Below are 16639 nucleotides of genomic sequence, written 5' to 3' on the forward strand. Positions count from 1 at the left end.
TTATTGGTTACCCAAGGTCATAGCATTATGATTTGGGTGATGGGAAGATGAACCCTATTACTTAGCCTTGCCCATGACCCTCTAGAATGCCTCAATAAATTTGGATACCTCATGTTAGTTGATGTCTTTAACACATTTAAGTAAGATTTCAGACTCCTCCAACTAGAATCTCACATTTTTTATGACACTTTCTAGATATCCAACTTCCTCCTAAGCATCCCGAGAGCTGAGTACAATTTTGGTTAAGGCATTCATGAACTCAATATCGAAACTCCTGGACCATAAAATTATTTCTTCCATGTGCTCATCGAATCTGGCGAGCAGGGAGTCCATAGGGGCACATCCTCTCTCATCTCATGGGTCAAATCCTCTAACTATCTTTACCAACCTTGAATAGGCTTCCAACCAATTTTGGAGTTCTACATTCTTGGGTCACAAAGCATTTAGCTAGGGCTTTATTGTCTTTATCAGATATCTAAACAAATGGTAGCAAATATGAAGGAAGGAGGGGTGGTTCTCTTCTATTATAGCAAGGTATTCTATAAATTTATCCCCTACTTTCAATATATCACCAAGGGCCTTGCTTAACCATACTAATTCTTGCTCTTCATTCCCCTAGTTGACTAGGGTGTCACCTTCTTTTGATCCCAACTCTACCCCTTTGAAAAATATTGTCAAAGATGAGGCCAAAGATCCAACTATCTACCACCAAAGCCTCCTCCTTCATTGTTCTTAGTCATATGAGCTCCTTAGGTGGTACTAGAGCATCCATTTGTGAGGAAGAGGAAGTTGGAGGTGCGATCATAATTGGAAAAGTGAACTTGGCCAATAGGGCCTTGTAACCATCAATCTTCAACTTCATCTTTTCTATTTTTTGGCCAAATTTATTGTATCTATCTTAAACATTGACATTGATGCACTCAAGCTTAGATAATTCTAATGCTGGGGTTTGGTGTCCTAATGGTATACGTGTCATTCTATAGTCTAAAGGTTGTACATCCTCTTCATTATGATCCTTTGGTGGGACAACTTAGATAGCCAACACTCTTTCTCTGGGATCATCTTTTATCCTATAATGAGTCTGGGTTTTTTTCTTTGGCTTTCCATCTTGGAGGCACATTGGCTCCACTACATCTTTTAATGATACAAGGGGTGGTGGGTATACCCATCTCTTCCTTAGTTGGTCCTCCACTAACTAATCTGGAGGCTCTAGTCTGGCAATCTTCATTGCACTGGCTATTGGTTCCATAGTACTTGATGTTCTTGGGGCCATGGGTACTTCTTGCAAAGTCTCCTATTTACTTTTTACCAGAGTACATGAGGCATTTTACAAAATTATTGCCCATTCTTTCCTTAGGATGATCACTTCCTACTATAATCACCTATGGAGGAGTATCTACTTCACTCTTTGGGTGTGCAAGGACTTCAGACACCTCTTTAGCCTGTGTCTCACTTGCCTCTATAGTTGGTAGGATGGCCTCTTTCACAACCTTTAGATGGGATTCACGAGCCTCCTCTCCTACCTGCATAAGTTGTTCCACCATGCTATTGTGTTCCCCTTCCAGGTACAACCAAATGTTTTTCTTTTCTTTTTCCTTTTTCCTTTGGAGGTATAACTCAACCTCCCTTTTATCTTGTTTTTTCTTCTTGTTTCCTTCTTAGAGGCACAAGTTATCCTCCCTTATCTTTTCTTCTTCCAAGGTAGCATGTGTTGACACAACCCCTTGGTTTAATTCCTCAATTCCCTGAGTAGGATTAGCCCCTTCAAGTAGGCTAGATGTCTCCTCCATAAGTATATCTTAGATGTCCATCTATGATAGGTCCTCTAAGTTTGTGATGTTAGGGTGTTCTATGGTAGGAGAATCCTCTTTTATCTCCACCAGCTACTTGGTACTATCTTCTTCCAAAAGAGTGGCAACACTGCCTCTAGGTCCATTTCTCTTCTACTTATTACTTATGGTTATCAAGTGGGGTCCTTCATCTTCCACCTCTTCTTCTTCAAGATCTACCTAAATGGGCTTCATCCTTGGGGCCTCATGGGTGGTTGAAGGAGTGCTACTAAGGGGAATGGGAATTCCCGCTAACCTTGTCTTCATAGCTACCCCCAAACTCTTGGACTCCTTCAACTTCTACTTTACTTGCTTCGTAATCTTGGAAACAGGTGCCTCTGTATCTCTAGCTGAATTTGAGGCTCATCGACCTTTTTTGTTTCCTTTATCTTGGCCTTGTGGCTAAAAAGATGAGGATAAATATTCCTTGCACTCTTCAAGAAGAGTGTCACTCTTGGGACATGCCACACCAAGGATCTCAGGAATTAAATTATGCATTATTTCATTGAATAACATAGACTCATTTGTATCATAGCCCTCGAGTAAGAGATGAAGAAGGTCCACTCCTAATTGTTTGTATTTCTTTAGCGGGTCACCATGGTCTTTGAAATTCCTTGAAAAGTGAGGAGCCTATAATCCTCCATCTTCTTGGAAATCATCCAACTGTATCTCTTCTTCTGTACATCAAAATCAATGGGTAGGTTTTCCATTAGTCCTCTAGATGTTCCATATGAGACTTGTTACCCCCATTTGAACATCTGTCTCGACTAAAAAAATCAAAATCCTAACTTTGTAGATAAAATTTTCTAAAGTCATAGCCACCAACTCATTCTTGACCTCCTTGGTCTAGGCCAAAGTACAAGAGTACTCACCACATCAGAAGGGAAAGGAGATACCCATTACCTTCTTTAGTGCACATGCTTGGTGGAATTCCAACTTTTGTCTACAAAATTCTGATAAAATTATCTAGTCAGTACAGACCTGGGGAAGCATGAATGACTTCCCACTGTACTATGCCACTCAAATATACATGAATTTATGGTACCAAGTAAAATAGGCACCCCATTCCTCCACCAATCTCTTTACAACATCCAAGATGTGACATTCAATGTCCTCTTACAACAAAAGGGTCCTCTCAATGATGAAAAAATTATTTTCCCATGTATAATTCTTAAAGAATTCACCAAAAGGAAATTACAGGTAGTACTCCCATGGAGACTGACTATCTAGACTCAAAGTCATTGTCATTATTCCATTTTTAATAAAACTTGAAAGCTCTGGCATTTTTCAACCACTTAGCCACACTAGGTAGGAGGTCAACATGAATGTTTTCTCTCCCTTCCATTGATCTTCCATTTTGGCTAGATATTCCTCTAATGCCTTGAGAAGGCTTCTAATGGTGCATGAAATGACCCCAACCTAGTTGAAATGGATGGCGTTAGTAGTAACACCTACAATGAAATACTACATCCATGTGGAAAACTTACAAGTGTGAGGTTCCCCAAAATTCCTACACAGGCAACACATGCAGAATTGTATTGGTTTGATACAATCGGCCTGGGGGAGGGAGGGGGAAATCATTCTACTTTCCTTCCTAGGCTTCTTCAGCCAAATCCCATTAATCAATCCTTAGACCTTGCCTTTAAGAGCCATGAATTGATTCATTGGTTTATCATCCTTTGGGGCTTGGGTGTCAGGAAGGTCCACACATTGAAAGCACTTAGTTATTATTGCCTTGTTAATGACTACAAAAGGATCAATCAAAACTTGGGTAACCATGTTCCTTTCTTGATTATACTGCTATGCATATACCATCATCATAACCAAATATTGGATAACATAAGGAAAGAAGCCAACTTTATACAATATCACTAGCAATGATCATCATATCCATCGAATCCCCTTGCCTCTCTCACTCCAATAGGTCGTCATAGAGCACCTAGACCTCCTTCTATTCCGCTATGTATGTATTTGTGATATACTTCAAAGAGGTGTCCACCTTGGTAGGGTTCAAACTTGTGTCATCATGGTACTTGAGAACCAGTGGCAGGTTCTCAAAATCATTGTCCACCTTGGTGCTTTTGGAAGAAAAAATCAAGTCCCAAATACCCACAGACTCACTGGATGATGGAAACATTATTTTCTTGTAAGCATCAGGCAAGAATTAGTAACTCATTTTCAATTACCCAATAAATACAAAAAATAGCTAATTTAAGTGTGAGCTTCCCTTTCTCTAGGGTCCAAGGCCAACCTTTCCCATTCCTATGTTGATAATTATAAGGAAGGCCCTAAAACCCTAAGACCCAAAATAGATTTTACAAAAAGGTATGAGATTTAAAAAGTTGTACCTCATAGGAGAATTATACCTCTATTGAATGGACACCAATTGCATCAATATGAGAACCTTTAATATTTTAAAAATCATTAGAAGATGAAACCTACCTCATTATAACCCTCCTTTACCAGAATCCCAACAACACATCATTGGAAAAGTAAACTTGACGATGCATATCACAATGTCAATCTGTACAATCAAGACAAAAATATAAGCATTTAATGCTCGCATGTGTGACACATAAGACAATGACACAATGTGTGTGGACTGCTTGAAAGGATGTGACATTAAAATCATTTAAATTCAAATGAGCAACAAATTCAAAGTGGTGTTTTGAGATGCTCTGCTAGAGGTGGAGCAATTGCTAGGACTAGTAGAATGGAAAAAGAAAACCATATCTTTTCAATACCACAAAACCATTAGGAGGTGCTGCCAATGTAGTGTCGTTAGACCACCACTTCTCTGCCAAAACTAAGGCCTAGTAAGAAGAAATTATGAATAATTATCCCTAATTTTAGCGAAATTTAACCTTCAAGATGACAAAACCATACCCAAAAAATCACATAGAGAATATCTTAACGATTTCAAGTATTATAATAGGGGTAAAACATTTAGCTTCCTAGATTTCACCTTGAGTAGAGCTAAACAACCTTGAAGACTAGCAAGGGTGCATGAAAACACACCCAACAAAGAAAAAAGAAACACACAAAAGGAAAAATTATGACACAAGACTTTCAACCTTGAAAGACACCTCATGAAGACAAAAGGAAACAACCCAACAGGTGAGAAAAATTACCCTTTATAAATATAGAACCATGAGCATGCTCTTGACTATGAAGAGCCATGAAGTAGTACTTTGGTTAATGTTTGAAAGAGGATAATTTTACACACCTTCCTACAAAATGAAAGTAGGGAAAAAGAAATCCAAGCTTCGATAGGACAAAAAATAGATGACACCCAAAAAGAGAAAACCAAAACACAAAAATAACAACAACAGACGAGGAGAGAAAAGACAGACAATGAAAAGACCCAATTAAGAGTGAAAAAGACCACCAACCTGAATGAGGAAAATAATAATGCCAAGCACGTAGTACAAATTCTCGCACTACCCAAAATATTCACACTTCACCAAAGAAACCACACCAGACAAACTAATGATATCACAACATCCCGAGAACACAAAATTTTCCAAGAGTCATTCAAAGAGCACAATTAATCGCAAGGTAAAAGTAAGATGAGTTGTTTTATCATCTTAAAAAGCCTAGTAATTATTGCATTTAGGGAATATTAATTACTCTTTACCTTTTTTTGAGGTTTTTCCACATGTTCTCCTAAGGAACCCTAGAATTTCCTTTCACAATGTTGAGAAATACAAAGAGAGAGAAACTCACAGATCCCAAAGTCTAACATTCTTTAATTAATCTTTTAGTTCAATCTTCACATGGGTGGGTGATAGAAATCTTTTTGCCAGCAATAATACAAAAGTGACCCTTGTCCCGAATAAGGGAAGTGGGACCCCCAAGAACTGAAACCTGAAAGAAAACAAAAGAGACCTCAAAAGAGGCAACCCAAAAGCGACAAAAAGGGGACCCAACATTTTGCTAACAAAAAGTAGGGATGAGTTTACAAGGCATAACACAATCTTGGTATGGTTTATTTTGATACTCATTAGTATGACAATAGCTTTCATTTCATGTTCTATGTTGTAGTTGGAAAGATAACCTATTCATTGAATTGTGAAATTATTTCATTGCATGTCTTTGTAATAACAACTACCTTTCTTAGGCCATGCTTGATTATTTGGGTTGGTCACAAACATGTTGGTGTCCTAAGTTGTTTTAGGTCCATTTTTTCATATATCTCATCAAGACTATTCAATGTATTTTGAATTGAGTTAGTCGGATGTCGAATGTAAACATTATAGCCTCCAGATAAGAGACCCATTTTTTGTCAATCGTAGATTCTATCATGTACATCTTAGATATTATCTAGTAATTCTTTGATCATTTTTATTCATAGATCATATCCCATACCATCTTGGATCATTCATATCTAGTACATCCTAGATCATTTTGAGTTATTTAATCATATCATATACCATCTTGGATTGTATCTAGTAAAATCAAAGAGTTGTATAGGGTGAGGTGTATCTGAGATAGTTGATACTTCAACACATCTTTTGGGAAACCTTATTACTATTCTAGATACCCTTTTTTGAGTAGAGTCCATTTCAATCAAGATAGATCAAATTCGTAATTACTAGTAAAATTTCCTTTCTTTCTCGTAATGAACTTCTTTCCTTGTATTGCCATGGGGGTGTTGTGATCCCCTTGATGGGCAACCATTGATGATGGGCTGGTCATGATTTTGAACTTTATAGAAGTGATTCAAACTCTTACGAGGTGGGGTATACATGCCTCTTTTGATCATACCCAATTATAGGTTTCTTGGGAACCTTTGGAAGAGTTCTTAAGCCTTCCACTTGCATACAATCATGTAGTGATAATTATGTCATTTGTAACATGTAGTATCATTCTTATGTTTATAGTTATCTAATGCACTTGAGATATTATGTATTCTCTTGCATCATTAAAAACAAATTGTTTAGTGCATATTTAACCCTCGTTTCCAATGTTCAATAGTGCATTACATAAATAATGTGTAAATTACATAATCATCAAATGATTTCTTTTTGGAGAAATCATTAAAGTTATTTTTTCTATACTCACATAGTCATACTATTTAAAGTTTGAACACTTCACTCTACCTTTCCAAGGGGTTTACTTTGTCCATTTGATTTGGATTTACTTTCATTTCCCTTTTAAACCACATTTATCTTTTATCCCTCCTAGAACATGTAATGAATATTTTAAACTTCCATTTATAGATGTTATCCATATGCCTTTACAAATAAATGCTTTACAAGGCTCTTCATCTTGGGTATTTCATTTGAACTAATGACATCATCATTTTTTGTTGTTGATATTTTGGCTTAAAATATATAATTAAATACATTGATACTCAAGTCAATTTACATTTGCTAAACTCAACTAACTCGATATCGAATTAGAATCTTTAAATTCTCAGTAATAAAATCCTTTTTCTTCATTTAAAAAGATAACAATCCCTTAAAGTATACTTTATTTGTTAGACTCTTCATTTTGTAAATAACATTCTCTACATCTTCTAGCATTTGAAAGTAGTAGCTTTCTCTATGACATTAAAGAGGTCAAAATCTATAAGAAACAATGAAATGTTTCCTTGTTTGGTCTTGTCCGAGACACTCTAATCCTATTCAAACATATCCATAGATTTTATTTCCTTTAGGACCTCTCTCAATTGATATGAGATCTTCCATTTATAGCTTCCATAACTTATATCCAAAGCCATTGAGTTTCTCAAATTTTAAACAAATAATTCTTAGCTTGGATACATTTGCACATAGATATAATGTTTTTTAAGGTTTTTTTTTTCAAAACCTTGAATTTACACATGAAAAATATTTATAATAAGTTTTCATTTGAATATTGTATTTTTCTAAACTTTACCAAATTCTTCCAAAAGGGTTATATTTAAGTATGACTATAAATTTCATTGTAAGGTTATATCTTGTTTTGAAGATATTTTAAACCTTAATAAGTTCTAAAATGGATAAAAATGTTTATAATTGATATAGTTAGTTACAAAATGATATAACATGTCATGCTCTGTCTAGCGCTTCAAACGTTCATCAATTAGACACCTTGTTCAAAAAATATAGTCTCTAGACATTGGATTTCTTGAAATAGGAAATGAAAAAATGTGTTGAGCACATAAATGAGCTCTAAAAGGGCATCTTTGACTAGAGATAAGATTAGTATCACTTTATAATTGATTTTTAGCCACTAATTTTGCAATATTATTTGGAGTTTCATGCATTCTATCACCTATATAATAGGTGTGTGAGATGGAGGGTATGTGTAAGAGTCTTATATTTATTCAATTATCTTGGATATTTGGTTGGTGATACTCTTGAGAGAAGTTTGATCTGCAAGTTGTTGGCAACAGGCTAGTGTCCCTCATAGGGTTTACAACATGAGTTAACCTCCTCATGTGTCTTCTATAAGTCTAGTGGTTATATCCTACATTGAAAACTTGATCTTTTGGTGCAAGGACAATCCTAGTAGTTAACAAGTGGTATAAGATCTTGGTAACATATTCAAATCTACGTAGGTCATGGTGAGTGACACTTGGAGGGAGATTTTTTATAGTTAGCTAGCATCCCTCATGGGGTTCACAATATGGCTTCACCACCTTTTGTGTCTTCTATAAGTCTAGTGGTTGTATTAGGCACTTACAGGTCGATCTTTTGGTGCAACGAAAACCTTAGCAGTTAATTATATTATAATTTTTTTATTGGTTTATGAATAATATATTGGGTGGATTTTGAAGTGTGGGATTTTTCTTTTTTCTATGTAAATCCCTAAGTTGTAATATGTATTTTGGTTACGTAACTATGATAAAGATTTGAGAAAGTATTACATTACCCTCCTCTCTTGAATACTATAGAAAGTATTTCTATGACCTTAACATCGTGACAAAATCAAGTTAAGAGCTCTATTACAATCACACAATCTAGAACTCTTTAAAAAAAGACACCCCCTCTAATAATAAACAAGTCTATGATACTAGAAGTTGAATAAGAGATGCATTATGTCAAGTTATTTCCAATCATGTGATTGTTTGAGTTATTTTGAACATCTAAATTGTGCTAGTAGAGAACAAATCTAGTTTAAACCAATTATATTTGCCATTTACATCGAATTTTGTAATTAATTTTATTTGCTCAGTAGGCTGAATATAGATATTTACTTTTTTTTATGCAAAGTTTTTCTATTCTAGGGTAATAAGTTTATAGATATTCTCATTTGATAATGGAATTTTGTTGTAAGGAGGTGGAACAACAACAAAAAATCCTTGATGAAAATATAACCTTGCCAAGATTTGACATGTTTAGAAGAGGGTTGTCTTGAGAAATGTATAATAATGTAAATGTTATGTGAAAAGTGAGTGCAATTATATAAGAACCTAGCAATACTTTTTAATCCAAATTAATTTTTTTGCCTTATAATTGTGCATTGCTGTGTTGCTTTTTGTACTAGTGTATACAAGAATAATAATGTTATTTAAGCATTTAATATTATTGTCATTTGATTCAATACTTTAAATATATTAAAACTAATATAAAAATTAAGGTTACAAAGGCAAAAAAAATGTACAAAAGTGAAATATATATCATTATAAATTCATTTCAACCATATTAACATTTAGTAGAATATATAGAAATATACCTAAAGTTTGTTGGCATTGTATATGCTTTTAGTAGAGTATATAGTAAAGTTGAAATGTATACGATAAACAATAGTGGTAATGTTATTCAAGATATTATTTTTTCACTAATAGAAGAGTAAAAATTCATTCAATAGAAAGGGAGAAACAAATCAAGAAGGGCCAACCTCTCAATGGAGAAAATAGAACTACACAATCCAATCTTTATCTATTAATTGATCCAACATGTGAGATGATTGTAAAGATATTATCTCCTATCCACACTATTCTCACCCTAAATTTAATTAGAAGACCACTTGGCCAGATACTCTACTACTCTATTCCACTCCTTATGAATGTGAATAAAAGTAACAAATTTTGAAGAGACACACAACCTTTGAATTTGTCTAATAACCAAAGCTAAGTGCTAATTGAAATCACCTAGCTACCACTAATTCAATAGAATCACAGTCACCTATAAATCAAATTCACAAATAACCCTTTTTCTAATAAAGAATATAACTTTGCTTCACATTATACAAAATGTTGAGAGCCACCATAAAATTATTCATATGAAGACTTTATAAATTAAAAAAAAAAACTGTTCAGAGCAATTTAGCCCCACTTCACCAATACCAACACAACAAGATTCCCTTGAGAAGAACCATCGATGTTACTTTTCAAAACTTCTTGAGGAGAAGGGATTGAACAAACCTCTCAATTTATCTTTTGAAAAGGATGTTTGCATCTATTCCTTGTCACCTACCTACCAGTCACCCAAAGAAAGAGATCATTCTCCTAAATAGGAAAATCGAACAAATTGTAAATATCAACATCTCTACGATCCACACCTCCAAAAAAGTCACACATTATTGAGATAGTCTCTTAGAATAAATAATTTTCCACCACAAGTGTTGCAAAAACATCTTGACATTTATGAAATATTAGATGATTCCTTTGCAATTAAATTTCCAAATAATGAAAGTGGGTCCAAGAACCCTAGAATCTTGGAGAAATTAATTCTTAACTAGAGGCTAATCCTAATGGCCCCAAAACTCAACAAAAGAGGAGACATGTCAACATGCCTAGGCCCAAACTCCCTGCCCAAAGCGCATAATCTAATTGGAGAAAAAATGTTAAAAGAAAATATTAGAAACACACTTCCCATTATTATGACACAAAGCACACACAAATGGACCATGTAATCCCTTCTTGCCCAAATTAAATCGAGAAAGACAATAATTTGGAACCACTAGCCACATGAAAAAGTTGCATTTCGGCCAAGAAAATTTGTTCTCCACTTGTTTCCATGAAGGCACTCCTATACCTCCAAACAACTATCTATCAAGGTCCAAGTACCCTACAAAAACACAGTACTTACCAAACACATTTCTACCCTAGGCTAGAATATTTGCCCCACTAAGGAGTTGCACTAATGAGAAGTAAGAGTATGAGCCATCTTTTTTTGAGCCTTCTCTGACAACCTAATGGTCACTCACTGGAATCCTTCCAATTGTAACTAGTAGCTGACCCTAAATTCTAAACAACCTTATAATTCACTAGCATATTCCAACTAGTTGTAGGAAAACTATCATAAAGGGGTTGTAGTTACAATACATGGAAAGAATAGGGGGACTAACATCCCAAAAATCAAGCCCTTATTGCAAGTCCATAAAAGCCCAGTTTCAAGAATTTATTATTATTGGCATTTCATTTAGTGAACTAAAGACATAAATATATGTATTTTTATAAATTAATTTTGCATTGTTTCCAATATGAACCAATAGAAAAAAGAAATGACATTTTTAAACCATCATTTAAAATAATAAAATAAAAAACGATAAATTTATGTTCAACCTATGTGATGATTGGTCAAAATGATAAAAGAAATATAACTCAAAAAATGCATTCCATTGGTAGGAACTGATAATAAGACAACTACCTACCATAGTGAAAGCTAACTAATGCAATAAAGAAAGAATGTGAGATATTAAATAATGTTTAATGACAAGGACCAGAGGGGTTAGAGCCTAGCTTGATTAAGGAAAGTTGGCTCAAGATTATAAGGAGTAAAATTAATTTCTATCTTTATATATATAAGGTTTATTAAGTTTCTTATATATAAAGTGAATCTATAAATCTTCTATAATAGATATTTTTATATATTTTTAATCAAATTTATTTATTCATTTTGTTTGATTTAGTAACATTTATTTAATTAATTGATTTTTATAATAATAAATAAATTGCTTATCATCTTTCTAATTTTGCTATTGGAACTCACAAATTATAACCAAACACTACATATTATCATTCAACAACCAAACATTCTCTTTAATTACATTTGCTTCTCAAAATAGATAGATGCAAAATATCAAAGTTACTGTCAATGTCCAAGATGCCAGATATAGCAGTTTCCAGTGTAATTGGTAAAACTATTTATATCGATGTCATCTTCCATTTAATTAATTTAACTACTTCACATGATCATCCATTCTCACATTTAAAATCATAATGACATTGTATACCAAACTTTCTCCATTTACATTCATTCTTCACTCCCTTAAATCAACCTCTCCTCTCCTTCTAATCTACACCTCGTCATATCTTCCTCTTCCCGAGGAACATAAAATTATCATCGTACAATGATTTCAGTGATGGAAGGTGCCGTTGCTTTAGCTGTAATAGGTTTTCTTACTTTTGGGCTTCAATGGAAGCCTAAGCCAAGTATTGGAAACCTAAAAAACAAACATGTTCTCATCACTGGTGGGTCTAGCGGAATAGGTCTTCAGATTGCCAAAGACGCATTGCTACAAGAAGCCTTTGTCACCATTGTTGCAAGGAATCCTGCAAAACTTGAGAGTGCAGCAGAAGATCTAAGGAAAGAAACCAAGTGTGATGGAAGCAGGATTAAAACAAAGGTATCATCAAACCCAGAAAAAAAAACCCATCCAAAGTTATTTTATTAATCATTGACTAAGTGGATATGATCAAATAAGATTGGTAAGGATAGAACAAATAGCGGCAAATGAAAAAACTCATCAAAAATAAAGTTTTATAGTGTTCATCTTGGGGTTTTCAAGATGCATCTATCATTTTTCTGATTGCCCATCTTCTCTTTTTCCTTAGGAATCTATGATTGTCTTTTTCAGCATCATAAGAGTGTCTGATTTTTCTTCTTAACCATGTTGATTAATTTGTTTGTTTTTGGTAGGCTGCAGATGTAAGCAAGTATGAGAAAATCTCCGAGGCTATCAAGGACTCTAACTTATGGAGGCCCATTGATGTTCTTATCTGCAATGCTGGATTTTTGAGAAGTGCATATTTGGAGAACACAATAATTGAAGAAGTGGACTTAACTATCCAGACAAATTTGACTGGAACTTTATACACTTTACATGCTGCTCTGCCATTGATGAAGGAGAGACAAGGGAGACCCCCAGCTTCCATTGTGCTCATGTGCTCTCTTTCCTCCTTGGTTAGCTAAGCCTTATACCCATTTGGAAAATTCTCATTAATGACTTTTATGGATAAGAGATTTTCACAATTTATGATATTATATTCATGCTTTTGGGTGGTATGATTTTGTGTGAATTTTTTAACATTAATCTTTCGGATCGTACTCAATGATCCATGACCAAGATGACAGAGGTAAGAATATAAAGAAAAAATGATCCATTCTAGCTCTGTCATCCTGATGATGAATCATTGAATATGATTGCTAATAAACTCGCACACAATCATGCCTAGAAGTATGAATGCAATGGCCTATTTTAGTTTCCTTCTTCTCTTTTTCCCCTTTTAAGCTTGTTGATTGTTGGTAGTACTAAAGCATGATTTTAGCTTGCTATTAACAAATGGATTTGGGTTTACTTGTCATGCATTTTTCTTTGTTGAGATGACTGATTGTGGATGGCTGAATCAGTTCTTGCTCTATGGGCATGATGTGTATACTGCAACAAAATATGCTCTGAGAGGATTGGCTGAATCTTTGAGGCTCCAGCTGATACCATACAATATTAGGGTTAGTCTTGTGTGCCCTGGCTTTGTGGAGACTCCGCTCCTGGATCAATGCGAAAGTGAGTAATATACCAAGTGTGTACATGTGGCTAATGTTATTATGTTCCCATTCACATATTTTGAATTGTTCTGTTGTCCTTGGTGAATGCACATAAGAGTTTTGTTTGAATGTACATACAGATATGGTGTGAATTGTTTTTAAATTCGGTTGTGTGGGCTTTCTTAAATGAGTTAGATCAGAATATTCGATCTAATGGAAGTTTTTCTTAGATGAGTTGGATCAAACTTAGTGATGTGAGTTTTTCCTTAGCTTAATTAGATCAAACTCCATGATCTAATAGAGTTTTTCTTGTTGAGTTGGATCAAACTTAACCCAATCTTTCGTAGATGAATTTGAAGGCGAGTCTCTCTTAGATTGTGAAAACCAAATAATTAGATATTGAGTTTATTTGTTGGGTGTTTGTGCAGATGAAATAGAGGATGGAATGCTTGCTCTAGTGAAGCTTTTCAATCTGTATGATAGAAAGAAGGCAGAGGATCCAAAGGATGTTGCCAAGTATACGTTGGAGGCTGCCAAGGATGGGAGATTCATAACTACAGCATTCTTTCCAGGGAGGTTTCTCACAGTTCTGTCCAGAGGTGTAATGCCAGCTGATTCCTTGCCGGGGGCTCTGTTTGAGCTTATTTTATATATTCCACTTAGGCTTATAAGTTTCATTATAGCTACAGCAACTCCTCCTTGCTTGAAATTTGTTCATAACAAATATTACAAGTTTCCCAAACAATAAAGAGGAAACGGTATTTGTTCTTTTTCTTGAATTACGCTATTTCAGTTTAAGAGCACTTTGGCGATCCATCATCGTGGGAATCAGTGAGAAAATAATAACTGCAGGTATTATCAGTCTCTCTGAAATTTATTATGCCTTTCAAATTGGAGCCTAAATTTGATGGTCGCTTCTGTCAATGCAATTTTTTAATGATGGTATGTTTTAAAATATTATGATATTTAAACTTACTGTACATTCTTATTCATTTATATCAGTTTGCCTGTTTATGGAAGAATCGAATTTTTATATACAATAAATATCCAGAGAGAAGAATCAGAAAATTATAATCGCTACCAACTATATGATTAACAAAAATTGGAGCCTAAATTTGATGGTCGCTTCTGTCAATGCAATTTTTTAATGATGGTATGTTTTAAAATATTATGATATTTAAACTTACTGTACATTCTTATTCATTTATATCAGTTTGCCTGTTTATGGAAGAATCGAATTTTTATATACAATAAATATCCAGAGAGAAGAATCAGAAAATTATAATCGCTACCAACTATATAATGAACAAAAATATTTTACTTTAAAATTAAACTTTTTTTTGGAAGACTATTTTATTTATCTAATTAGTCTATATCTTAAATAGTGGGAGTAAAATCTGAAAAAATAAATTACACTGCAAGATTTTATTAAAAGAGAGGTAAAAATTTATTCGATAGTAAGAAAAGAAGAATCAATTGCCGAACAAAGTGTACTAATGAACATACTCAAGACTAAATGCCAACTAGCACCATCCAACTCTTGTTTGGTTAACAAAGTAACCACCACTTGAGAGTCATGCAAATAATTAATTATCAACCCAATGCACAACTATGCTCAACAAGGTACACAACTATGAAAGCTTCCATAAGGTTATTTGTTTGGATGACTATGTAACAGAAAAAGGGAATCGAACATCACTAGAACTATCACAATCAATCCATCCAATACTAGCATGACTAAGATTCCCACATGATGAGCCATCAATGTTAGTTTTAAAGCTCCATAAGGTGGAGGGGTTCATCAACCCTTCCTATAGATAATTCATGAAGGATGTCTACACCCATTTACCCTGAGTTGGCCAGCCAAAGGCAAATCAACACCTTCAAGAGGAAAGTAGAGCCAAGCACAAATAGTAACATCTCCAAGATCCCCTCCAACAGAGAAACCACACTCAGCTATGGTAGTTTCATGAAGAGAGAACTATTTTCCACCACAAATGTTGTAAGACCATCCCAATACTCTCAAACATCCATTGATTCCTCTCCAACCAAATATTCCAAATGATAAAAGGTGGTCCCAAAGTCCAAGCTACCTAAAGGAAATAAATCCTCATTGGTGCTTTACCCCATTAGGCATAAAACTCAACCAAAGAAGAACCATGACAATGGGATTGACCCAAAAAATCCCACCAAAAGTCTCAAATCTCCTTGGCAAAGCTTGAAAGAAAAGATGAGAGATATATTCCATGTCATTGCACATTAAAACACACCTCAAGGAACCCTCAATGCCCCACTTACATAAATTGTATCACATCCCTCTAGATCACTCATATTTTTATACTTTGGTGATGTTGATGCCCTAAGCAGTATCTAGTTTCTTTTAAACATTGGTTTTCTTGAATTGATGCCCTAAGGAGTATCTAGTTTCTTTTAAACAATGATTTTCTTAAATTGATGCCTATATAGTTTTGGTATATGCTAACCATGGTTTTGTTTAATCAATATCCTAGATGGTTTAAGATGTTAAAAATAATGGTTTTGAACTAAATGATGCCCTACACAATTATTGCTTCTATTCTTGTTTCATGATGCATTAGATTCAAATAACATTTATGGAATGTCAAGATGAATTTTATCTGTATCAAGAATAGATGTAATTATTTATCTAGCATTTATGTATGATTGTTAATATTATAATACCATGGTTTCAGACTGACTACTTCTATTTTGGACAAGTGGATGTAGGACCAACTTGGCCATCAAGGAAGAAGGGGGGAAAGATATCACTAGGAAAGGAGGAGGTAATATGGTTATGGTCAATGACTAGCTAGATTACAAAAGACTAGTAAGTACTGATTAGACTGACTAGCACAACCTTTGATGGCCTAGGTCCATATTAAGATCATAAGAAGGGGGTGTTCTCTCTGATGTCTTTCAATCGATATGGATAGCCTTGGAATTGTTAGACGATAGTGTCTCCCACCTGCACCATGTTTGATTATGTTATCATGGTTATTTTGATGATGTGCCAAGATACCTTCAAAATATCTCGTAATAATCTTATCAAATATTGATATATAGGTATATATGTATATTTGTAGCATAAGA

At 34.4% G+C, this 16639-nt stretch overlaps 1 protein-coding gene across 1 annotated transcript; it reads left to right on the top strand.

The window, feature by feature from the left end:
* Positions 1 to 12064: 12064 nt before the first annotated feature.
* LOC149555907 (3-dehydrosphinganine reductase TSC10A-like) lies at positions 12065 to 14404 on the top strand. Its single transcript, XM_089833701.1, has 4 exons — positions 12065 to 12392; positions 12686 to 12949; positions 13397 to 13550; positions 13960 to 14404. The coding sequence occupies exons 1-4, from the start codon at positions 12117 to 12119 to the stop codon at positions 14277 to 14279; spliced, it is 1014 nt and encodes a 337-aa protein (XP_089689827.1). The 5' UTR covers positions 12065 to 12116; the 3' UTR covers positions 14280 to 14404.
* Positions 14405 to 16639: the final 2235 nt, after the last annotated feature.

This window comes from Cupressus sempervirens, chromosome 5 (genome assembly GCF_028749045.1).
Source record: "Cupressus sempervirens isolate cs-2001-9-10 chromosome 5, ASM2874904v1, whole genome shotgun sequence".
Lineage (NCBI taxonomy): Eukaryota > Viridiplantae > Streptophyta > Pinopsida > Cupressales > Cupressaceae > Cupressus > Cupressus sempervirens.

Coding starts and splice junctions, on each gene's coding strand:
- LOC149555907 (XM_089833701.1), top strand. CDS start 12,117: ATGATTTCAGTGATGGAAGGTGCCGTTGCTTTAGCTGTAATAGGTTTT. Junction 12,950..13,396: donor TGTGCTCTCTTTCCTCCTTG/GTTAGCTAAGCC, acceptor TGGCTGAATCAG/TTCTTGCTCTATGGGCATGA. Junction 13,551..13,959: donor GCTCCTGGATCAATGCGAAA/GTGAGTAATATA, acceptor GTGTTTGTGCAG/ATGAAATAGAGGATGGAATG.